General features: G+C 54.4%; 4 protein-coding genes across 7 annotated transcripts; 3 read left to right on the forward strand and 1 right to left on the reverse strand.

Moving 5' to 3' along the window:
* The first annotated feature begins 276 nt into the window (after positions 1-276).
* RPL27 (ribosomal protein L27) lies at positions 277-2,373 on the forward strand. The gene is made up of 5 exons (XM_014885431.2): positions 277-410; positions 510-592; positions 735-904; positions 1,463-1,573; positions 2,283-2,373. The coding sequence occupies exons 2-5, from the start codon at positions 512-514 to the stop codon at positions 2,329-2,331; spliced, it is 411 nt and encodes a 136-aa protein (XP_014740917.1). The 5' UTR covers positions 277-410; positions 510-511; the 3' UTR covers positions 2,332-2,373.
* A 612-nt stretch (positions 2,374-2,985) lies between these two features.
* Positions 2,986-6,062, forward strand: IFI35 (interferon induced protein 35). 2 transcript variants are annotated; one of them, XM_014885424.2, is made up of 9 exons: positions 2,987-3,139; positions 3,217-3,309; positions 3,542-3,697; positions 4,017-4,124; positions 4,440-4,584; positions 4,802-4,932; positions 5,083-5,272; positions 5,552-5,658; positions 5,780-6,062. In XM_014885424.2, exons 1-9 carry the CDS (start codon positions 3,125-3,127, stop codon positions 5,969-5,971), a joined length of 1,137 nt encoding a protein of 378 aa, XP_014740910.1. In that variant the 5' UTR covers positions 2,987-3,124; the 3' UTR covers positions 5,972-6,062. The 2 variants fall into 2 exon arrangements, with proteins under 2 accessions (XP_088035872.1, XP_014740910.1); XM_088179746.1 differs by lacking the exon at positions 3,542-3,697 and having other exon boundaries at positions 2,986-3,139.
* A 127-nt stretch (positions 6,063-6,189) lies between these two features.
* LOC106858653 (uncharacterized) lies at positions 6,190-13,848 on the forward strand. 3 transcript variants are annotated; one of them, XM_088179738.1, is made up of 6 exons: positions 6,190-6,572; positions 6,847-6,950; positions 7,878-8,841; positions 9,274-10,709; positions 11,055-11,263; positions 11,726-13,848. In XM_088179738.1, exons 1-6 carry the CDS (start codon positions 6,395-6,397, stop codon positions 11,793-11,795), a joined length of 2,961 nt encoding a protein of 986 aa, XP_088035864.1. In that variant the 5' UTR covers positions 6,190-6,394; the 3' UTR covers positions 11,796-13,848. The 3 variants fall into 3 exon arrangements, with proteins under 3 accessions (XP_088035864.1, XP_088035863.1, XP_014740913.2); XM_088179737.1 differs by having other exon boundaries at positions 7,878-10,709; XM_014885427.2 differs by lacking the exons at positions 6,190-6,572; positions 6,847-6,950 and having other exon boundaries at positions 7,952-8,085; positions 8,430-10,709.
* VAT1 (vesicle amine transport 1) lies at positions 12,678-21,760 on the reverse strand. The gene is made up of 6 exons (XM_014885430.2): positions 21,407-21,760; positions 20,412-20,619; positions 19,916-20,086; positions 19,739-19,828; positions 18,567-18,808; positions 12,678-16,852 (listed from the first exon to the last, which is right to left on the reverse strand). The coding sequence occupies exons 1-6, from the start codon at positions 21,731-21,733 to the stop codon at positions 16,751-16,753; spliced, it is 1,140 nt and encodes a 379-aa protein (XP_014740916.2). The 5' UTR covers positions 21,734-21,760; the 3' UTR covers positions 12,678-16,750.
* Between the last annotated feature and the right edge of the window lie 1,420 nt (positions 21,761-23,180).

The raw sequence follows: 23,180 nt of genomic DNA on the forward strand, positions 1-23,180 counted from the left end.
GGGGCGGCTGAGGCGGACGCCCGGCATCGCCGTGCCCGGGGAAGGGGCGGCTGAGGCGGACGCCCGGCACCGCCGTGCCCGGGGAAGGGGCGGCTGAGGCGGACGCCCGGCATCGCCGTGCCCGGGGAAGGGGCGGCTGAGGCGGACGCCCGGCACCGCCGTGCCCGGGGAAGGGGCGGCTGAGGCGGACGCCCGGCATCGCCGTGCCCGGGGAAGGGGCGGCTGAGGCGGACGCCCGGCACCGCCGTGCCCGGGGAAGGGGCGGCTGAGACGAACGCCCGGAACCGCCGCACGGCGCCGGCAGCAGCTCCCGGTGACGCGCCGGAAGTGACGCAGTATCGCTGAGCGAAAGGCGGGGACGCGGGGTTCCATTTCTCTTCCGGCCTGGGCGCCATCGCAGCGGAGCCTCGGTGAGTGCGGGCGGGCGCGGGATCCGCCACCATCCGCGGGGGTGGCGGCCGGGGCGCGGATGGCGGGCACACTCTGACTGCCGGCTGCTGCTTCCGCAGAGATGGGCAAGTTCATGAAGCCAGGGAAGGTGGTGCTGGTGCTGGCCGGCCGCTACTCGGGGCGCAAGGCCGTCATCGTGAAGGTGAGTGTGGGGCTGAGCCGTCGGGTCCGCGCCGCCCAGCCGGGGCGAGCGGGAGCCCGTGGGCGGCACGGGCGCGGGTTCTGCGGGGCCCGCACAGACGCGGCTTCTCGGTGCTATCGCCGCCGCTGCCTGTTTGTTCCAGAACATCGACGATGGCACCTCGGACCGGCCATACAGCCACGCCTTGGTGGCCGGCATCGACCGCTACCCGCGTAAGGTGACTGCTGCCATGGGCAAGAAAAAGATCGCTAAAAGGTCCAAGATCAAGTCCTTCGTGAAGGTTTACAACTACAACCACCTGATGCCCACCCGGTAAGTGCTGCTGCCGGCAGGGCCGAAGAAGTCTTGGCTGCTTTCGTGGTTCTTGTGTTCTCTACTGAACACCGGGAGTTACCAAGGATGTTAATGCTGTGGCTGAGTGAATGTGAAGCTCAGGCTCTGCAAAAACAGAGAGCTGGGGGTCTGAGGTTGAGTGGAAGTATTAATTAACTTTTGGAATGAGGCAGCTGGCTCTTATTTCAGCCACACTGATCTTACCTTTGCTTATGGGGTGTCAGCAGGTGAGCAGTTTGAGATATCTGTGAGGGTATGGAGCTGGCAGAGGCATTTATTATTGTGCCTCAGAGCTCCCGGCGTGGCTCCCAGGCATCGAACAGAGCTGCATATCCCTCAGAAAGTGTGTGGCTGTTCCCTTCATAGGCTGAACTGAGACTGCTTTAGTGGTTTGGTGGTTCCCGAACTGAGGAAATTTTACAAGCTAAACTCCTTGACCGGACACTAGGATGAGTGTTTGACCGATCCTCGCTCCGCTTGATTTTCAGCCCTGTGCAAGGTACCATGTCCCTTTTAAACTGTTCTGCTCTCTCTCAGGTATTCTGTGGATATTCCCCTGGACAAAACAGTGGTCAATAAGGATGTGTTCAGGGATCCCGCTCTGAAGCGCAAAGCAAGACGTGAAGCCAAGGTGAAATTTGAAGAAAGGTGAGTTGGGAGCTCATCTCTTCAGCGGTGTTGGTGCTCATCCTCAGAGTGAGGAGTTGGTGCAGCTGTTCCACAGCCTATGAGTCTCCAAGCTGGCACTTCTGCCCCAGTTTCTTTGCATGCATGTTTGTTGAGCGTGTACTTTTCACCTGTGTGTGTGTGCAGCATTGTACCAGCATACGTGGGGTCTTTCAGGTGCCAGGGGATGTTCTGATAATATGCTGCCAGTTAATCCTCTCTCTTTTTCACTGGGCTGGGGGGGGGCAGGGCAGTGCTGACACTTTGTATGGGTGCTTGAGTTTCTGCCCTTTCTTTACGTTTTTCTGTTCAGAAGCTCCTTCAGAGGAAGGAGCTGTGTGACCTCAGTGGGACACACAGTATCTCGGGCAGCCCCTGAGCTGTTCTCCAAGGGCATCTCCCCCTGCCACATGCGGTGTCCAGCAGGATGGCTGTGTCCTGTGCTTGTGCCTATTGGGGTGGAAACTGCCACAGTGCAGATGTTCTTCATGAGAAATCTGGAACCTGGCACTTGTTTCCCTTGGAATTTCAATATTTAAAGTGGGTTTAGTTGTAGCCCAGGCCAAAGAGACCAGGTGGATTGCTGGGTGCTACATTCTGTCTGTCTGGGACAGCTCAGGTGTGGGTTTGGTGCTGTTACCTGCTGTTAGAGAAGGACACATTCTTCTCTAACCTGTGTGTTCTCTTTCAGGTACAAAACCGGCAAGAATAAGTGGTTCTTCCAGAAGCTGCGATTCTAAGGGTGTAACAAGGTTGCATCAATAAATGTTTATTAAAAACCATGTGTTTTTTGTTATTTAACAAAAAAGCAGTGGCCTTTGGGGTGTGGTCATGCTTGCTCTGTGTCTCTAAGAACTGGGAAAGCCATTACAGTCCAGGTGAGCATCAGTACATTTGTGGAGCCTCGTGCAGTTCGAGCCATAGGTGCAGGTGTCATCTCTGGGACTGCTCCAGGTGTGGCCAGGGCTGCACTTCCCTTCTGTAGCTGCAGGGTGCTTGATATTCCTGCCACAGGGAAATCTCTTTATTTCCAAAACTGGGGTGATCTATGTGAGAGAAAGGATGAGAGAGGGAAGGCAAATGGGTGGTTTTGGGTGTTGGCTGAGTGCACGGTTGTACGGTGAATGACCTGTGGATATTGGATTTTAGTTTCCCAAACGGGGCAGTGCTGGCTGCTGGCCTCTCGGGGAGCAGGGGCTGGGTCGGGTTATAAATCCAAGTGTGGGGCAGGAAGAGTTTGTTTCTATATTAACTGGTCCGTTCCTGGCAGGGCAGGTGCGTGCCCAGAGAAGATGAGTGAGGCGGGGTGGGCACGGGGGGATGATGGGGGTGATGAGGTATCGGGCGGCGCTGGGCGGGCCCGGCCTTCCACCGCCCTCGGGGCTGCGCTCGGAGGGGCCGGGGCGGGGCGAGGCCGCGAAAACGAAAGCGAAAGGCGAGAGCGGATGCGGGGTCCCCGGTAGCTGGGACCGAGTAGGGAGAGCGGTCCTGGCGGTTCTCGGGACCTGGGCTCCAGTCCGTGCTGCCGCGGGGATGGATTCGGAGGAGGTGAGGAAGAGCTGAGCCACGGGGGGACAGCCGGGTGGGAGCCGGCGCAGCACGGCTGAGACCTCTCCTGTCTTTAGGACTCCTTTTTCCGGCTGCCCTCCAACGAGGGCCCGCAGGATGATGGCTCAGAGAACCTCGAGCGGCTCCGGGACGAGATCGAGTGGTGCAAGGTGGGTCCGGCTCCGCCCGAGGGGGGTTGGTCGGTCGGATCCCAACTATCAGGGTCTGCCCGGTCGGCCATCGCAGGAGCTCGGGTGTCAGAGAGGAGTAATCCCATGGGGAGGAGAGCCTGTTAAAGGGTCCAGGCTCATTCCCAAAGGCACAGCCTGTGCCAGGGCTGGGTGGCTGGTGGGGCTGACACAATGCCGTCAGGGTCTTGCTGTCTGATAGTGCTTCTCGCAGGAGCTTTACCGTATTCTGGAGCAAGACCGTGCAAAGCTACAAATGGCCAAGGAAGCTGCAGAGCAAAGAACACAAAAGCTGAAAAAAGAAGAAGAATTTCATAAAATTTTTGAGCAACAACCGTCTTTAAGTGGAGATGAAGAAAGAGCCCACCAGGTCGGTGCTCAGTGGATGTGTCTCAGGCTTAGAAGGGTGGCAAGGGGTTGCAGGGGCTGCATCACACAGGTCACTACTTTGAGATCACTTGCTTGGGATCCGGTGGAGGTTTCATAGGAAATATAAGGCCTATGCAGTGCCACAGTGAGGAGAGGACTGTCCTCAAAGAAGAGGAGCCAGGGAAGAGCTGCAGTCAGTCAAGAGCAGGAGAATGGGCTGGAGCTGTGTGCCCAAGAACAATGCTGTGCTCAGAACTGAAGTGTATTGCATCCTCTCGTGTCCTGGTGTTCCCTACTTCCCACCCCTTCCTTCCTTACAGATTTTTGCAATAAAGGAGGAGAACAACAGACTGAGGCTGGAAAAGCAGGATCTGGAAAAAAACCTGGACGAATTGAAGGAGAGAGTCCTCTGGAATAATCCTATGATGGTAACAGAGTGTGTGTGGACACTTGTGTCTGCTGGCAAGGGCACAAGCCTGTCTGGAGAGGCTGCAGATGACTGCAGCTGGGCACTGTGTGATGACTGGAACAGCTCCTGCTAGCAGGTGGCTCCTCTACCAGGGCCAGGAGCTCTGGTCATGGCTTTGGGATTCCAGGCACAGCCAGACACTAGGAGAGATTGTACTGAGATGCTTCAGTTGTTTGTTTGAGCCATGAGTTTATTTCTAGTCTGTTGATTGGCAGGGACACATGCCCTGTGCAGGGTCCAGTCTCTTCCAGGTGCTGTCTGTTCTTGAACCTAGATGCTGTCGTCCTTGCCAGAAAAGAAAGTGATCTTTAAGGGACTCATAGTAAACAAGGAGGACATGAACAAGCTGATGCTCAGCCCACTAATCCACTACCCTGTGCCGGGGGGCTCAGCTCTCATCACCTTTGAGGAGGCAAAGGGTAAGTGTGAGAAGAGCACTGCTCTGCCCAGGTGCCCTCGATCATTTTGGGGCCTACCCTGTGTCCCCTCCCTGTGCCAGAGTTAGTGCTGCCCCTCTCCCTGCCTTGTGTGGGGCTGTGCCTCCTCCCCGACACCTTCACTGTGCCATGTCCTGTCCTGGAAAGCACTGGGAGTGGGAAGTCACTCCCCTGTGCTGGGGACTCTCCCTGCTCGCAGTGGCCCAGAGGATCATAGAGATGAGGGAGCACGTGGTGGAGCTGAGCTGTGGGGACTTGGACGAGCTCGACCAGTGCAGAGTGCGAGTGCAGGCAGTGCCAGTGGAGATCCTGCTGCCATCTGCCCTGCAGGTAGGGCCCATGGGTCTCCTGCTCCCCATGCCATGGAGCTGCCCTGGGCATGCTGCTTCCCGCATTTGAGCCTGCCTGGACCAGGGCACTGCTCCCCTGAGCTCTGGGGCCAGTCATGCCCTGGCACTCACTGGCCCATGCCACCCACAGATCAGGCTGACTCAGAGCAGGAGGAGGATCCTTTTGTCTGCCTTGCCCAGCCTGGACATCTCCAAGGAGGCACTGCTGGACAAGCTGGAGCTCTTCTTCAGCAAGAAAAAGAATGGGGGCAGCGAGGTGGAGAGCAGGGAGTTCCTGGAGGACTCTGACCAGGTGGTGCTCACCTTTTCACAGGATGGAGGTACACTGAGGGGGTATGCTGAGCTGGGGTGGCTGGCAAGGGTAGGGCAGCCCAGCCTGCTCTGGGGGGAAATCTCCTGAGAGCAGATGAAGCTGTGTTTAAGGAACAGGGAAGATAGAGTGAGCCTCAGACTGTCCTGCCTCCCCCAAAACTTTGCTAGTGTGGGTGAGCTGAGCAATGAGCTGGGCAGTGTCAGCCGTGGCAGTGCCCATGCCGGGGACAGAACCTCCTCCCCTGGAGCTTGCCTGGGCAGCTCAGGGCTTTCCTCTCCATTTGCAGTGGCAGAGCCGCTGATTGAAAAAGGACATATCCAGGTGCCCATTGGGAAAGGGAAATACCAAGTCAAAATATCACCGTGCATGAGTGGAGACATCTCTAACCTGCAGGTAAGGGCACGAACCCTGTGCAAGCAGCACCTACCAGCCTGGGTTGAGGCGGCACAGGCTGGGGGGCTCCTGAAGCCCCTCTCCCTGCACTGCTCTGCCCCTCAACCGCTGTTCTGCCCAGCTCCAGCCCTCCCGCTGCCCCAGGACTGTCCTGCTCTTGGGCATCCCCGAGGTGCTGAGTGAGGAGGCCATGAGGGACGCCCTGGAGATCCACTTCCAGAAGGCCAGCCGCGGCGGCGGGGAGGTGGATGCCCTCGCCTATGTCCCAGCGGGGCGGACAGGGGTGGCCGTGTTCGTGGAGGACACGGGCTAGTCCTGGCCAGCCCTGTCAGCCCGAGGCTGAAGAGCTCTGTGTGTCCGTTGGCCCCGGGCACGGGGAAAATTAAAGAGTCTGTTGGGAGCCACCCATCGTGTCTGCCGTGTTGGGGCCGTGTTTGGTCGGGGTCGGGGTCGGGCCGGGCCGGGCGCTGTCTGCGGGAGCCGGGGGGAGGCCGGGCCCTGCCCCGGCCGCGCTCTGAGGGGCCGGGCCGCGCCTCCCGCGGGGCTCAGGGCGGGGCGGCCCCGCTTTCGCTTTCATTTCCCCGCTGGGGCGGAGGCCGGAACGGAGCCGGGGCTGCAGACCCGCGGTGGGCCCGGTGTGGCGAGGGCCCGGTGTGGCGAGGCGCGGCAGCCGCCGCCGGGGCTCCGGGGAGAGGCCGTGCCGGTGTGGCGGGGCCCGGGCAGCCCTCCCGCGGGCATGGCGGGCCGCACGGTGCGGGTGCAGGGCTTCCCCGCCGAGCTGCCTCCCGACAGAGCGGCCGACAAGCTGACCATTCACTTCCTGCGCTCCCGCAACGGCGGCGGCGACATTGCCGACGTGCAGGTGCTGCCCGGGTCCCCGCCCTGCGCCCTCATCACCTTCGAGGCACCAGAAGGTAAAGCCCTCGGGGGCCCGGCCTGCCCCGCCATTCCCTGCCTCACCATCCCCAGCCCCACTATTGCCGTCCCCTGTCCCACCGTCCCCAGCCCTGACATTGCCTCGCCCACCCTCCCCTGTCCCGCCATTCTCTGTCCTACTGCCCCTGTCCTCCTGTCCCCTCTCCCATCACTCTCTGTCCTACCGTTCACTGTCCTGCTGTCCCCAGCCCCACGGCCCCCCTGCTGTCCCTTGGCTGGGCTAACACAAGTCCGGGTGGCTTTTCCTTCCAGTGGCCCAGAGGATCCTGAAGGTGAAAAACCACGTTCTGGCCATCGGAAGGACACAGTACCCACTGGAGGTGACGCTGCACGCTTCAGAGCTGAGCCCTGATGAGGTACTGAGGGGCCATGAGCCCCAGCTGCTCCCACATAGACTCCATGCCTGGCAGACAGCTCGAGAAGGGAGCCTCACTCTCTCCTTTCATCTTAATTACACTTAAATCCATTTTCATTCATATTCAAATGAAGATTTTTTTTTCTGTGCTAATAGCACAGGGACAGGCAGACAGGCTGTGTGCTCAGTCATCTGGCGTTTGTGCCTGTCAAATGAAGGGTAGTCAGGCTGGAGAGAACAGGCACTTTTCCCCAGTCCATCTGGTACCACACAGGGGATCCTATTAATGCTTCTGCCTTGTCATCAGCTGGATGTACAGTGTATTGTTCCTCTTTCCTTCTCAGGAAAGCTTAGAATACAGACATGCTGGTCTCTAGGGAGCACTGCAGAGTTCTTGCCTCTTCCTCCAGTCTCAAGAGACCGTGGCTGTAGCCATGTCTCATGTTTTCATGTCTGAACCCCAAAAACAAGGGCATGGGAATTAGCCTGGCCTTGCAGACGTTTTTGCAAGCCTGTGGTGCCAAAATTGCTTGAAGAGCTGAAGCTCTGCAAGGGCAAGAGAGCAACTGCATTTCAGATGCAGAAACAATAGTGGATTTCTTGGGTTTAGGCTTTTTGAAGAGCTCCCAGTGTGTAGAAATGTGGCCCTGTCTCTGTACAATTTTCCCCTCTGATTCCTTGTTTGCAGACAGCTTTGGACAGATCAAAAGGTGCACAGGGTGAAGGAGTTTCTTAATCTGGGTCTTTTGGTCCTGTCTATGTCAGGGTTCTCCTCTTGAAAGTAGGATGCTGAGGGAGAGAGGTGGAAGAGTGTGTCATCTCTTCTGTCACAGTAATGCAGGGGCCGGGTGCGCTTGCCTTCTCCTGTGCCTTTGAAGGGGGTTGGTGTTGGTCCTTGCTCTCTCACTCCCTTGCTATCTCCTTGCAGATCTTCATAAATGTGTGCATGACAATAGACTATGGCAAGCTGCCCACGGGCAAAACCCTCCTGAGAGACTTGCACAAAGACTACAGCAAGGCACAGTTCAGCTTCGACTCAAAGAATATGCACTGCATAGTCCGGGGACCATTCACTGAGCTGCAGACCTTCAGCAGAGACCTGCTGGGCAGCCTGAACCTCAGGAGCCAAGCCATTGGTGAGATCCTCCTGCCAGCTTCCAGCTGTGGGGCCAAAGAGATGGGAAAGCACGATCACCAGCAAGTGCCTGACTCCACTGAGTCAGCACAAGAGGCAGCAAAGCTGCCAAACTGGGAGCAGGTGCATGAAACAGCAGCTAAAGTCCCATCACCTCAGAGCCCAGTGGGTGGGGAAGCTGTGGAACTTTTGGGGAAGCTGGAGGATTTTTCCCTAGCAATGGATTCAGACATTTACATGTACATGCAGAGGTTCTGTGCTGCTGAGTACCAAGGTGTGCTGCACCAACATCACGTGGATGTGGTGGATGTCAGTGGTGATGGCATTGCTGTATTGTACCTCCAGCCATCTGAAGGTGTGTCTGGGAACATGGATGCCTTGCAACAGGCCCACCTGGCCCTGCAGCAGCTCTACCAGCAGCTGGAGGTGAGCCTGCGCAAGGAGAAGATCGCTAAGGAAGGGCTGGGAATGGACAGCCAGCAACTCAGGGCTCTGATGTGTGAGCTGCAGAAGCTGTATCCCCAGTTGCTCTGCCATGAGGATGTGAAGCAGCTTTATCTTGTTGGAAACCTTGTTGATGTGTCCCAGGCCAAGCAGTTCCTTCAGGATTTCATCACCAGGAGAGGCGCTGCACACACGGTTGACATGCTGAGCAGCTCCCAGCCCTCTGGCACCACAGAGGCTGCACAACACCTGGCCAAAGTGCCTGTGAATACTTCAGCCACAAGACCTAGCCCAAGCAGGCCGGAGCTGAAAGGTGAGTTTAAGCTAGCTGCCAACTTCAGCAGCCTGAAAGCTGACAGGTCTCAGGCTGGCCAGGGCCTCTTGCTGAATCAGGACTCTCCACTGGTGGGACAGGTGCAGCTTTCTGGGAAATGTTCATCAGAGATAGATGCTCCTGGTCTGAGTGACCAAAGGCCACTGACCCCACAGTATCGGCCTCCCACTCCTATGACAAATAAAGTTCTGGGGTCAGCAGCAGAGCCTCAGCAGAACAACTCCACAGAGAGGGACCATGTGGAAGGAGGTGCCAGACTCACAGGACAAAAGGTGCTGTTGCCCTTTGCAGGCAAAGAAAACAGCACTTTTCAGCATCCTGAGGACTCTAAAGGCTCAGGTCCCATTGGGCACCACCTCCACACTGGCATCTCCAGCATCTGTGATGTGACATGGACCTCTTCTGCTTTAGGCTCCAAACCCTCTGCAGCCACACCTATGCTGCGACGATCCAACAGCTTCTCCCTACCAAGGTCAAAGGAAAGCAACAGCTCTGGAGGATGCAGCAGCAGGGCAAGTGAGGAGATAAGCCTGGACTCTCTGCAGTGGTTTTACCTGAAAGATGTCTGCCATGGCACTATTGATGAGCTGTGCAGGGCTGGAGGGGTGCACATCTCAGAGCGGCACACTGGAGACTGCACAGTGCTGACGCTGCAGGCAGCAGACAGGAGAAGGCTGCTCCAGGCTAAATGGAAGGTGGAAGATCTCGTGCAGAAGTGCCCTGACTTGGTGTGTCAGAATGTGAGTTACTCAGAGCTCGCTGTTAGTGGTCCAGATGACAGTGCCCTAAGTGAACTGTGCAGCCTCTTGCGAGGAAAATCCTTCCAGGTTGGACTCAGCAAAGACAAGTACAAGCTCTCTCTTGCCTTCCCCAAGGAGATGTTGCCAGGAGTGACTGAGGCCTTCCACATGTTTTCATCCAGGAGGCTCTGTGCCATGAAGTCTTCATCCATGTCTCCTGGAGCAGAGAGTACAGGGAAATCAAGTGTCATCCAGCCAAGCAGAAGCCAGGACCCAGCCCTTCCTGGCAGCCTGAATTCCCTACAGCACCTGAACAGCAGCAGTAAAGTAGACTCTGCAGATGTGCTCAGGGCTTCCTGTGTGACAGAGGCTGAGGAAAAGAGGTCCCCCAGTCCTTGGAGGCTCCATCAGGCTTGGGGGCAAGAGGAGACCAGGGGCTGTACTGATTCTGGGTCTGGGAGAGGAGGAAGCAGCTTTACGAGCCTTGCTCTAGGGGAAAAGCCAAGTCCTCCTGGCTTGAGGGAGTCCCAGGAACAGCGGAAGACAAAACTGTCTCTGGGGGAGCCTGACACCACCCGGCTAAAACAAGTCTTGCCAGACAGATTCCAGTTTGCAAGAGACAAGAGCAGAGGAGGCCACAATGAAGCTGACAGAGCTCCTCACTCTCTGCCCGCCTGGCTACCCAGGGCCATGGCTGCTGAGCCACCACCAGCTGTGGCCCAACAGGCACCTGGAGCAGAGCCCACAGATCAGGGCAGGGCCCAGCTCCCAGGGGGCAGGAGCAATGAGCAGGAGGAGCCTAACGTCCCATCCCAGCAGAGAAGAGACCCCAGCCTTGGACAGGAAAGTGGCACGATCCCTCTGGGCCAGTGTGATGCTTGCCAGGGCTCAGGTGTGACCTGCCAGGGCCCCTGTGGTCACTCCTTGTGCAGAACATGTTTTGCAGCAGACAGTGTGCAGCCAGCTTGTTGCAGATCCTCCTCAGCTGTCCCAAGCTGCAAGATCTCAGGGACACTGAAGATCTCCTCCCTGTCTCAGAGCCTGCCTGGATACTATCGGGACCCAACACTTCACCTTACTTACAGCATCCCTGATGGCGTGCAGGGGGTAGGTATCACCGTAGAGCTTCCCCATCCCACTGCAGCCCACACGGGGGGGTCTGTCGGGATGGTCTGGGGGGGGAAAAGAACAGCCACAGCTCCCTGCCCCACATGCAAAGCAGCAGAGAAGCAGAGGTATTAACCTATGAAAGGCAAGAAGCTCCCCACCAGGTTTTTGAGCAGCTTGCTGCTTCTCAAGAGCATGTGTGACCTCTGTTTGTAGTTGACAGTGATTGTCAGCCCATGGGGATCACGGTCATCAGTGTAGTTCTCAATCTAGACAAACCTTAGAAATCCCCTCAGAGACACAGCACTCCAGCCATTGTTTAAAATGTCTTATTCCTGTTCTAAGGTTGGAGACCCTCGCCCAGGACAGCCTTACAAAGGGGGGACTTTTTGTGCCTTCCTGCCTGATAACAAGGAAGGGCTGAAGACAGCAAAGCTGCTGAAGAAAGCATTTGATTGTGGGCTGACATTCCAGATCAAGTCCTGCAATGGAGAGGAAAGAGTAACATGGGGCCTTATTCCCCACAAAACCTCCTGGGATGGAGGCCGAGCCAGGTATGGCCCAGCTCATCCTAAGTTCTGGGTATGGTTGTGGGGTTTTCAGCAATTGGAGGAGGAGAACCATGGCCTCCAGCTCAACAAATCCTGGCGGGGATGGCTCTTTCCCCCCTCCCACAGTGGCAGAGTTGGTGCCTCCCTTTGCTTCAGCTTTCAGGGCAGCTATGGCATGGCAGACCATCCCCGGCACCCTTCAGCTAGAGCAAAAGCCCTTGCCCATCCCACAGCCTTAACTGGTGTGGAAATCTGTAAGTTCCTCATGGACAAGAATTCTGGGCCCTGTTCACTTACAGCCATGACAGGGTATGAGCTGTGCCTGCAGGCAGCAGGACATCCCATGAGCAGGACTTCCACTCTCTTCACTCTCTTCCATTCCTGCTGAAAGGTTGGGGCAGAAATAAAGGGCTGTGGTTTTGGGACATCAGCTGGATTTACAGTGCTTCCCTCTCTGCCCTGCAGGAATGGCTACCCGGATTCCCAGTACTTCCGTGAGGTCAGCACAGTTCTGAATAAACTGGGCCTTGTGTGATTCTCCCACAGCCACAGCCTGTGGCTTCCCTTTGCCTTCTTTTCCTGCTGAGAAAACTGCAGCTTAACAGAGACAACTCAGGAAGAAGCAGATGTTTGTCAAAGGAGCTCCTGTGTTCCCCAGGTGGAGCCAGAAATCTGCACATTAGCAAATAGCAGCACCTCCATCCCTGCCCATGCAGGCCTCAGTGCTTCACAAAAACCCCAGCTCTTTTGGATTCATGTCCTGCCAGCCACTCACAGAGCTGATCTCAGCTGATTGCAGGCTGAGCCCCATGTGGCTTTCAGTAGCAGACACAAACCCGGGCAGGAGTCTGCACCTAGTCAAGCCCAGCTTCTAGAAGTCTCTCCCGCCTCCTGCCACTACAGGCAGGTCCAGCTCAGCTGCTGCCAGAGATGAACTGTCTTTAGTGTCAGCTCTTGTCACAGACAGCCCCATGCTCCAGCCCCTCCCCAGCACCTGCTCTGAGGCCAGCAGGTGACCTGGTGCTCTCTTGAGAACATAACAGCTTTCAGCACCCACAGCAGCTGCCTCCCAGGGACAGTCTCTATGCTGGCAAATAAACAGCATTTATTCTCATGTTTGGTAGTGGCTGTTCATGCCTTGTCTTACCCTCAGCCCAGGCATCCACTTCAGTCCCACCTGGCTATTGAGACACGCAGATACAAAGTGCAGAGCCCTGCTAAAGGCTTCACAAACAAAAATCACCATGGCTACCCTCCAGGAAGAATGTCAGGAACAGCACCCAAGCCAACAATCAACAGTTGTCCCTGAGAGCAGAGGCATCTCCTCATGCTGGGAGCGTTACACTTTGTCAGCTGAACCTGCCCTGAGCTGTGGGCAGAGGGTTCACTACAACAGAAACCCGAGCAGCGTACAGTGGAAGGTTTTGTTATGCTTTTAATTAACATTTGAAACACATAAGGCATATGGTAACATTTGACAGAGGAGCAGTACACATTGTAGTCATGTAAACAGCAGTGGCACAGTTGTCTTCTGTCCAACTTGGTTACACATACAAAGCGAAATATATTTTTTAAACAAAAGATTTGCTATGTGTCTGTAGGATGAGCATCACTCATATCACAAATCTGCAAATCAACACAATTCAGACAGTACAGACCAGACCATATGCTGTAAGAGGCTCACTCAGAGTCTAACACGTTTCACATCATGCTCATGTACTACTTGCCAATAACACTTTGCCATCACGAGGGCTCAGCACACCAGAGACTTCAGGCAACCAGAGTGGTTTAACACCTATGATAGCAGCCAGGATCCTGCACTAGCTGAAGCCTGACACACACAGTGCTTCTTACTTCTCCCTGGCCAAACAATTCTAGTTTAATGCAGGTGTCTGAAACAAAACATAAGAGCTGAACTCCTTCCCAGAGCACTTGGCAGAGCCCACACTCCTCTGTGCAAGCAGAGGCCACCTCTGCTCCCTTCCCCACCTGCAGTCAGCTTGCAACACAAGTGAGCTTCAGAGAATCAAAGAGAATCAAAAACGTGGCAACTGCTGTCTGGTGATAGCAAAGGAGTTGCACTTTGTCCAAGACCAGCAGCACCAGGCTGGGAGGTCACTAAAGCAATGACTTTAGGAGAGGCATTGGCACCGAGCCCCCTGCAGCAGGCAGGGCCCTGGGTGCCTCCTCCACTCATCAGCTCCTTACACTTTCACTTGGACTCCTCGTGGCACAACCTTTGAGTCAGACAATCAGTAAAATAAACATTAAATTGCACTTCTGGAATGGCACAACCTTTGAGTCAGACAATCAGTAAAATAAACATTAAATTGCACTTCTGGAATGGCATACATGATAAGTACAGAAATCTCCCAGTTCCTCAGTAGCACAACTTTGCCCTAAAGAAGCAACATTGAATGGGATGATTTTTAATCCTAGGGTTTCGTTTTGGTTTTTTTGCTTTGGTCCTTAGTGTACAAACTGGCTGGTTAACTTGATTAAGACACTTGAAGTTGTTTTACATAGGTTCTATACTTACTGGCCCATAAAAAAGAAAAGTAAGAAACCAAAACACAACCAACCATACCTACCTAGGACCACAGCATTGAGCAGGGGCGGAGGATTGCAAGGTTACATTTAATCTTGGTCTTCCTGTAGAAAACACTGTTGCTAACAAGAGACACAAAATAGCCACTGCTGAACTCGAACAGGCAGTAACTGCTTTGCATTCCTGCCTTGATAAAGGCTTCAGGAATTTCTAGGTAGAAGACACGTGAGCCCAAAGAGAGCCAGGAGCTAGGATTGTTTCCAAAGAGCCAAGGCTGCCAAGGAGCAGCTGCTAAAGTCTCACTCAAGGCTCACTCTGGAGCCAAACAGCTGCCCTAGGAAAGACAAGGGCTTTACAACAGATCTTATGGACTTGGGGGGACAGAACAACCAGGTCAGCCCCAGAAAGGCTGGAATACCTGGGGAGAGAACAGCTAATTCACAGAAAGTTCAACGACATCACCAGCATTCACAAACAGAGCTAATAAGAGTCAAAAAAGGGTTTTGGCAATACTTTAAAAGGCCAGAATGGAAAAGGCCCCAGTGACTTCTTAGTCATGTAGCAGAAGGCACCGAGATGCTGTTTCCTGTGGCACAGAGGAGGCAGCAGGGCAGAGGGTTCTGTGAGAACCCTGCCACACTGCCTGACCCGAGGCCATCCACGTAAGGCACTGAGCACAAATCTCAGAATAAAGCAGGGAGAGGATGTTACTATGAAACACACCATAACAGCTTTCCCTTTTACAATCGTGCAGAGCCAGAAGATGTGCAGGGTTGTGTGCCTTTCATCAAGGTGAAGTCCAGTTTCTCAGAGGAACGGGTGCAGACTTTCTGTGTCAGCAATTTAGACAGTCCTTCTGTTCTCACATTTGGTAAAGCAGCATTAGACACTGTTGGATTCAATCTAAAGTAGCATGACAGGGCAGGTTGAAAGAAGCAGCAAGATTTTGGATTCAGAAAGGTAAAAAGTTGTGCTTGAGAGTTCCATCAGCCTGTGTTTATGAAGTTCAAGAGATGAACTGACAAGGATCTGTGAGAGGACTCCAGCACTCCTTAGAGGTTATAGAGAACAGGGTTGTCACAATATTTAAAGTTAGCCAGGGCGAGACCCCTGGAAGCTGTGCCTATGCATTTCTAAAGAACTCTGACTGAGCCCAAGCACCTAAACCACGAGCTGCACTGACAGACAGGAGTCCCACTGGAGCAGGCTGAGGGAGAAGCCAGAGAGGAACCCCAGCCCGTGTGGTGTGGGCTCTCTTGGGTGGTGGTGGGGCTGCGTGCCTGGCCCTGTGCCCAGTGGGTACCTGCCCTCCTTGGGCCCTGGGCCCTCCCTGTGGGCTAGTTAAGCAGGATTCTAGTCTCAAGGTTTTGCTTCTGGAGCAGGACTTCTTCCATGATGGGCAGCTCTTCTTGGTGCCCTTGGGTTTACCATTTCAAATCCAAAATGAAGCCCAAAATCCCACCACACCTCAATCCATGACAAGTAAGCACCAACAGCACCAGAGTTGCCCAGGGCTGCAAACACGGTCCAGTGGGAAGGACAGCATCACCCAGGACTCACGGTGCTCACAGAGCTGGGCTTGGGTCTCTACATAGCTCTGTTTCCAAATGCACACAAGGAAAAAAAGTAGAAGAGAAACATAGCTCTGGTATATAGAGGAGCATCCCAGGCAGCTCCTAAACCCTCAGTGCTGGAGCCCCAAGACACAGATTCAGGGGAAGAAGAGTCAAGCCCTGCTGCAGCAAATGAGTTAGGACACAACAGAAAACTGCTCAGAATGTGCAGGTCAAGAGGCTTGACACACAGCTGGGCTGTTCATCATCTAGCTGGTAACAGCTTTACTAACCAGTGTGCCACAGGGAGAGCCAGCCCAGGCTACTGGGCAGCCAGCCCACAGGACTGGCTTTTGAAAGTTATTTCCCAAAAACTGCAACACCTCCTCAGTGCACAGGGCACTGCAAAAAGCATTAACAGGAACTATTTTGTTTCCATCTCAATCAAGTCCAATTCAATATTGCAGCCCTTGGAAATACAAAGACAAGGGTGAAGCCCTAACAATACCAGCTTGGAGCCCAACATAATAAAGCACAGAGCCAACAGCAATTGTTCCAGTCATTTGAGACACAGTTGAGTCCTTATGGTCTCTAAGAATCAGACACTGCTCAGACCTCTCTATACAATTTGGAAATAGAAAATGGACGTGATCAGGTTAAGTAAATCAAACTTTTCTTCTGCAGTCAGATATAGCCCAGCCCAACCTGTCAGCATATTTACTGACTGCACAGAGAAGTTACTGCAAATGAAATATGATATGCCATAGACTCCAAATTGCCAGGAGGGTCAAGGCAAAAACAACATGAGCTGTTACTATCTGGCTGTGTTAGTGGTCTACAAAAAGCAGAGGGAATAGAGCTGGGTTAGTGTGAACAGAAGAAAAACCCCTGCTCGAATTAAACTAGGCCAGCTGTGGTTTTCCTTTGGCTGTGGAGGAAACATCCTACTTTTGGCCAATCCTCTGCTGAACAGGCTTGTCAAAGCTGACAGTGCAAACACTTCAGCAGGGCTCAGTTTCTGCAGAGATATTTGGCAGCTGCTACAGTACTCTGCAGCATGACTTTACAGTGACAGGCTGTGCAGTTGTTAGTCACCAACTGCTTGGAAGGTTGAGCCTCACTGCCAGAGAAAAATAAGATTAGTCTGGAAATTCAGCGGAGAAACAAGTAGTTAGAAAACAGTATGAAATAAACAGGCTCCAAAAGAGAGAGCAGGAGGCATATCTGGCAAAGGGTCAGTCACAACAAGAGCATGCAAACCTCATCTGAATGATAACCATGATGTTCTTGTACTGGTGAAAGATGGAAGATACTGATCTGTCCATTTCCAGGTCCCAAAGAGATCAGGGAGTTAAATCATGAATTCATAATCTGCAACATCTCTTCTCCTTAGTTCTCTGCTTTTTTAGATTCTTCCTTGGGTGCTTCAGGAACCAGGATGACTTTTCCAACATTCTTCTTTTCTTGCATCTGCCTCATAGCCTCTGCCACCTGGAAGCAAAAGGAGTCTGGTAAGATCCTCACCCACTGCAGAGTGCATCCATGCCCTTCCTGGGCCCCTCAGCATCCCCAGACCAGTCTGAGGCATAACTGGGAGGCAGCTTTCCTGGCAGTTCAAACAAGTCCCAAGCATTCAGGTGCCTCTGCACAGGTGTGCTTTGGACAGACCTGGGCAACGACCCCAGAAGGCCCATAGGAAACTATCCTGAAGAATTCACACAGCCCAACCTTAACATACACAAGGATGCTCTGCTCACACAAATGTGGAAGTGCAGTGTGTGTCACCACAGCTTCCTCTCCAAAAGGAGGAATCCATCCACCTGCCAGGAAGACAAAGTCTCCACAGCTACACAAAACAATATATGCACGCAATTGTATAATTATTATCATTATTTTTAAGCACCAGGGTGTCCTAGGGTGATGTTATGGTGTTTCTATCTCCAATCGTGTGTCCTGATTATGTTTGGTATTATGTCCTGTGCTTCCAGGACTGAGTCTGAGAGTGAAGCTTTGTTTTGTCTTGTTATCAGCCGGCTCACCTCCCCCATGGTCTATGTTTAGGAGAGGTTTTAGCTCGGCTTGCTTGCTTGCTTGCTTGCCTGCTTGCTTGCCTGCTTGCTCGCTTCTGCCTTTTTCTTTCCTTCGCTTTGCCCTTGCTTTCTGCTTATTAGTTAGTTCAGCTAGGCAGTCCAACTTTTTCCCTGGACTGTTTTCTCTTCCACCCCGTCCCCTCCCTCTCCTGGATACCATCTGAACGGACGGGGACCTGGGAACCCCAAGAAACACCGGGAGGCTACACTTTGTCACCTGCAGCAGTCATCCCCAGCGCCAGAGACTGATAACTGAGCGACCACTCGCCAGAGAGACTGAGTTTGTCATCCCTTCAGAACGGTGAAAGAGTTTTTTTTGTCAGCTGGTGCTGTCTTTTTTCCCTGTGCTGGGGAGTGTCTTGCTTGTTAAATAAACAGGTTTTTTCTCCCACTCTTCTCCGAGGAAATTCTTCCCGAACCCGGTGGGGTGGGGGGGGAGGAGTCGTGGGGTTTGCTGTCTGGGGGCTCCTTCTGGAGGTTTTCCCCCAAATTTGCCCAAAACCAGGACACAGGGCCAGGCCTGGAATCAAAGCTTTCCTGAAGCCTTTGCATCAGACTAATTCTCAGGTATCAACGCTGACTGATAATCACAAAGTTCTCTGCTCCCCTGCAGCAAACCCCGCCCCAGCACAGGACTCCCAAGGGAGGAGCCTGACTCTGCCTGGACACATCAATGCAATAACCCCGAGCAGAGCAGAGCTAGTGAAAAACCTGCTGCTCCCTTCTAATATCCTCATTCTGCTTCACTGCCTGGGCTCTTTTGCACTCTTGGAAGGGCAGCAACAACCTTCCCATCTGTCTGCTTAATTACAGGGCACAGACTACTCAGGGCATACTGTAGTGTGATGTAGAACCCAGCCCCCTCCTGGCTGCTGCTGCCCATGGAGCACAGCTGAGCACCTGCCCTGCTCCACAGGGACACTGTCTGGCATTGCCCAGCCCTGTGCATTGGAGCAGAAGAACCCAGCCACTTTGCTCAGCCTTAATATTTTAAAAGGAATAAGGCACTGAATGTCTGAGAACAGATGGTTATTAGACATTTTTAACAGTTCAGGCCCCATGAAGAAGGTGCTCACTCTGTACCACTGCCAGCCTGTATGTGAGCCCAGACTCACCTGATCAAAGGGCCATACAGAATCGATTTTAGGCTTGATTTTGCCTTGACTGTACAGGTCAACCAGCTTGGCTACAACGCTTCCAACAAGCTCATCTTCTTCATCCATATAGCCAAGGTGGTAGCCACACACAGCCTTGTTCTGGCTTAGGAGCTGCAAGGCTGTGATGCTGAACTGGTTCCACCAGGTTTTAGCCATAGCCATGAGGTTCCTCTTCTGCCCAGTGACCAGGTTTGCTGCACCTGAAAAGAAAGCAAGCCACAGATAAGCTGGAACACAACACCAGAGGCAATGGGCATCCCGTGGAACAGCTCAGACCATGCACAGGGGTAACAGCCACTCAACAGAGTGAGGGCAGAGCTGAGAACTGAACCACAGCAGAACCTGCCTAGTCGACCTGCAATGGAAACAGGTACCTGACTCAGCCTCAAGATATGCAGAACTTGGATTATCAACACTCCTATGGCAAAAATGCAGAACAACTACTCTCTTTGGCCCTCCTAAGGCAACAGCAGTGCAGCTAGACTGGAGTGCTGGCAGAGGTAGGAAAGGGTTACAAGTGACATCCAGCCAGGCTGGCAGGACAGCTTTCCCCTTCTCCTACAGCCCTGCTTCTTCAGGGGAATCACACACTGCAGTGGCTGGGACAACCAAAGCAGCACACTGGTGCAAGTGTCTGGAATCCCACTGGGGGTTGTGTGAGGGCTTTGTCTATGGGACAAAATCACAGTGTTCCAGGGCTGGGGAATGGAGAGATAAGTATTCAGTAGCCTCAAACCTCATCTCCCACACATCCTCTAAAAGAAAAGCAAGGCTGTGCATTAACTCAGCCTAGACAAAGCAGCTATGCCAGTATTCCTCCCTGAGGACATTCCAGCTTCCCCTGCAGGCACCAGCTTTTACTCCAAGAGAGATTTCACCATGGCAGGGAAGAGCCTTGGAGGCTCTGAACACAGCTCTGGGAACAAGACACAAATCTCACTCCCCTCATGTCTCACCAAGCCAAAGGATCCTGAAGACCTTAATGAAACAAACAGAACTACAACACACAGTGCAGTGAGGAATTGTGATGGTTCCTGACAGCCATGCTGACCCAGACATGGAGCATTCCTGTGTGGATCCCATTCCACCATCACACAGTCCCTGGGTTTGGGCAGCTGGCTCACACTCACCGTAAGTGATGAGTTTGCCCATCGGCTTCAGCAAGTTAAAAGCTTTGGACGTATCAGATCCTCCCAGAGGGTCCAGGACAATGTCAACACCTAGAGAAGGAATTGGAAGTAAATGTAAGTTTCTTTGCAATTGAAAGAAATGCAAGACAGTTGCAGAAGTCCTCCACCACATTATACCTTTGGGAGAGATTTTCCGGATCTCCTCTGCGTAATCCATCGTTCTGTAGTCAATGGGGTGAGCAACTCCACTCTCCTTGAGAAAATTGTGCTTGGAGGCAGATGCTGTGCCAAAAATGGTGACGTTTTCTACAGTCTTGCACAGCTGGATGGCAGCAGTTCCCACACCACCTGAAAATCAGCAATGAGAAAGATTTAGAAGCAAACAGCCCCAGCAGTCAGAAGAATCTCTGAATAGGTAAATTAACCCTGCCTGGACCAATCACACAGCAGCCTGGGGAATAGAGGCTCTGCCTGGTGAGGTTGATGCCTGGGACACACTGGGAGAGACTGACCCCAGCTGCTGGGAAACGGTGTCAGCATGAAGCCTGCATCTCTGCTAGGTGACATTTTGTCAGTCAAGCCCCATTCAGATCATTTCCTCACCCGTGTCACTTATTCAGAAACTACATGGTGAAACCAAGAGTCTCAGCATGGTCTGGCAAGAACTATTTACCTGCAGCCATGTGGATGAGGACACTCTGGTTGGGTCTCAGGTTTCCAAAGTCAAACAGAACCATGTAGGCAGTGATGTAGTTAACAAGAAGAGCAGCAGCTTCCTCGAAGCTCATCCCCTCAGGCATTGGGAAAGTGTGACTGGCTGGCACATTCACAACTTCTTGCCAGAGCCCAGACCTAGCCAGGATCATTACCTTATCGCCAACCTAAAATCAGAGGACAAAGTGGTTTGAAAGAAGCCCCCAAGGCTAGCAGAAGCCATCATGCCCTTGCTATGTCAGAGCTAGTGAATGCACATTGTTCTCTGTGCAAAGGTCTGCAGGGATTGCAGCACTCCTGGACTCAGGCAGGAGATCACAGCCTGCTCCTTCCTCACCCGGAGCCTGCAGCACAGCACCTCTCACCACACACCTGGGCACACAGCAGGAACCTCAGAGAGACCACAGGCACTCCAGGCTCTGGCTTTGTAGTGGTACCCAAACCCAAACTGTGGTTGCCCAAACCAACCACTGGATCCATGCTGGATCCCCAACAGGGCAAGAGGGATGAGGACCATGTCCTGCCCTCCTTGCTCAAGCTGGGAGCAGAAGTCTAAATACCAAAAAATATCACTGCTGCTCCTTGTAAGAATCACCCTGCCAAGAGGCAGGAGCCTTTGGGAAACGTTTAGTAGCATCAATCTTGGAAAATGCACGGCCAAACTTAGGAAAGCATCCTGAATCTAAGGCACACGGCCATCTCCAGCTCCTCCCGCGGCTCCGACCCCTCAGCCCGGCCCGCCGGGCCGCAGCGCTCCCGTGGTCCCGGAGCAGCAGGGCTGGACCGGGGATTCCTGCCCGCCCTGCCCCTTTGTCCATGGCCTTTGTCCGACCGGGCCGCCCCGCGACGGGGAGTCCCGGCCCCGGGACGGCCACCAGCGCCCCGGGGGAGCGGCGGGCACCGGACCGGGCAGGGGCGGGGCCGTTCGGGGCCATCGCTGCGGGCAGCCCTCACCTGTCGGTCGCGGACGCCGTCGCCGAGGGCGCGGACGGTGCCGGCGCACTCCATGCCGGGGCAGATGGGCGGCGGCGGCAGCCGGTCGTACAGGCCCTGCCGCGCCATCACGTCGGCGAAATTGAGGCCGCAGGCGCGGACGCTCACCGAGACCTCCCCGGGCCGCGGGTCAGCGGCGCGCCGCGCCTGCACCTTCAACTTGTCGTAGCCGCCGTACCCCGTCAGCACCAGCGCCCGGTGCTCGGCCGCTTCCTTGCCGCCCGTCGGCGGCTCGGGGCCGGGGGCCGGCTCGGGGGCGGCGGAGGCCGGGGCCGGCTCGGCGGACATGGCGGTGCGGAGCGGCGAGAGCGGCTGCGGGAGCGGCGGCGGCAGAGCCTGGGCGCGGCCGGGGGCGGAGCGGCTCGGGCGGGGCAGCGCGGAGAGGCGGCGGCGGCGGCGGCGGGCGTGGCGGCGCTCCCGGGCAGCCCCCGCCCCGGCCCCGGGCCCGCTCCCCCAGCCGGACCCGGCCCCTGCGGTCCCGGACCATCTTCTCCTCCACGCCGCCTTTTTTGTCTTTTGTATTCCTTGCCTTTTTTATTTTATTTTTTTTTTTCAGCTAAATGATTTCTTTCGAACGAACGCGCTGCTTGCGTCCTTCCTGGGGACATGGTTGAAATGGCAATTTTGCTGGAGCATCATTTCCCTGAGTTGCTTCTACAATTTACAGTGCGGAAATCCTGACACTTGCGGGGAGTTCAGTGGCCATGGCTCTGCCCGCCGCCCTGCGATGGCTGCGGGCGACAGGGAGGAAGCACGGGCTACACACAGGTCGGAGGGAGGAGCAGAGTTCTAGTCTTGCAACTAAAGAAAAATAAATTAGGCAGCGTGTGCTGACAGATCGCTGAATCCAGCCTTTCTTTCTGCCAGCAGACATCAGCCTCCTCCGTGAGCTCAGTGCTCGAATCCCTGTTCGTTCCCACATAGCACACTCACCATCGGCAATGCCGATTCGGTGCCATTTTGTGTGTGCAGATCACGGTACAATCCACACCTCAGCTCTCTGGTCTTGGTGAACCCATCCCTAAGTACCCGCAGCCTCTGCAGGGTGCCTGCTCATGCTAGCAAAACAAAGAGCCCTCGAACCAGAAAAAAATCCGTGGTCAAAAATAAAACACAAACCACCTGGAGGATAATCAGTGTGCTGGGAAATTTCTGTGTCATTCCCAAGCCAAGCAAAACCCAGCACAGTGCCTGTGCAGGGCAGGGCGCTCCCAGCGCCGTGACAGCTCTGCCTGGCCCATGGATCAGCAAACCCTGGCATCTCCAAGGGCTTTGCTGGCTGCAGGAGCCCCAGCATGGCCTGCTGAGCTGGGCTGCAAGAGCTCTGCATGACTGCGGCTGAGACTGACAGCTCTGGGACTGCTCAGGAAGAGGAGCACAAAGACAGGAAAGGAGGCAGGAGGGCAGAGCTGGGGCAGGCTGCACGTCGTGGCTCTGCTGTGTGGCAGATTTATGGGTGTTGGGGTGGCTGCAGTGGCAACACGGAGGAGACTCAAGTCCACTTGCACGACAGGAGCACAGTCTAGCTTTACCCTTTGCTTGCTGTTGGTCAGCTCCGAGAAATACAGATGTGCCTTCCTCATGTGTGGGCATTTCCCACACCCCAGATTAGAAAGACGCAGACAAAACAATCCTCTATCTTCTGTGGCTCTTCCTAGGAGCTTTCCTAGACTTCCTTCTTTCAGTGATTTATATTCACAGGTGTCAGCCTCTTGTGGTGGATGAAACATGCTGG

This window comes from Sturnus vulgaris, chromosome 27 (genome assembly GCF_052056855.1).
Source record: "Sturnus vulgaris isolate bStuVul1 chromosome 27, bStuVul1.hap1, whole genome shotgun sequence".
Lineage (NCBI taxonomy): Eukaryota > Metazoa > Chordata > Aves > Passeriformes > Sturnidae > Sturnus > Sturnus vulgaris.

What these genes read in the sequence shown, in the direction of transcription:
- RPL27 (XM_014885431.2), top strand. Translation starts at nt 512, where the DNA reads ATGGGCAAGTTCATGAAGCCAGGGAAGGTGGTGCTGGTGCTGGCCGGC. An exon ending in AACCACCTGATGCCCACCCG is followed by an intron (nt 905 to 1,462) that starts GTAAGTGCTGCT and finishes GCTCTCTCTCAG; the next exon opens with GTATTCTGTGGATATTCCCC. An exon ending in AAGGTGAAATTTGAAGAAAG is followed by an intron (nt 1,574 to 2,282) that starts GTGAGTTGGGAG and finishes GTTCTCTTTCAG; the next exon opens with GTACAAAACCGGCAAGAATA.
- IFI35 (XM_014885424.2), top strand. An exon ending in CACCTTTGAGGAGGCAAAGG is followed by an intron (nt 4,585 to 4,801) that starts GTAAGTGTGAGA and finishes CCCTGCTCGCAG; the next exon opens with TGGCCCAGAGGATCATAGAG. An exon ending in CACCTTTTCACAGGATGGAG is followed by an intron (nt 5,273 to 5,551) that starts GTACACTGAGGG and finishes CTCCATTTGCAG; the next exon opens with TGGCAGAGCCGCTGATTGAA.
- LOC106858653 (XM_088179737.1), top strand. Translation starts at nt 6,395, where the DNA reads ATGGCGGGCCGCACGGTGCGGGTGCAGGGCTTCCCCGCCGAGCTGCCT. An exon ending in CACCTTCGAGGCACCAGAAG is followed by an intron (nt 6,573 to 6,846) that starts GTAAAGCCCTCG and finishes TTTTCCTTCCAG; the next exon opens with TGGCCCAGAGGATCCTGAAG. An exon ending in TCCCTGATGGCGTGCAGGGG is followed by an intron (nt 10,710 to 11,054) that starts GTAGGTATCACC and finishes TCCTGTTCTAAG; the next exon opens with GTTGGAGACCCTCGCCCAGG.
- VAT1 (XM_014885430.2), bottom strand. Translation starts at nt 21,733, where the DNA reads ATGTCCGCCGAGCCGGCCCCGGCCTCCGCCGCCCCCGAGCCGGCCCCC. An exon ending in ACGGCGTCCGCGACCGACAG is followed by an intron (nt 20,620 to 21,406) that starts GTGAGGGCTGCC and finishes CTCTGATTTTAG; the next exon opens with GTTGGCGATAAGGTAATGAT. An exon ending in CTGTATGGCCCTTTGATCAG is followed by an intron (nt 16,853 to 18,566) that starts GTGAGTCTGGGC and finishes TTTTGCTTCCAG; the next exon opens with GTGGCAGAGGCTATGAGGCA.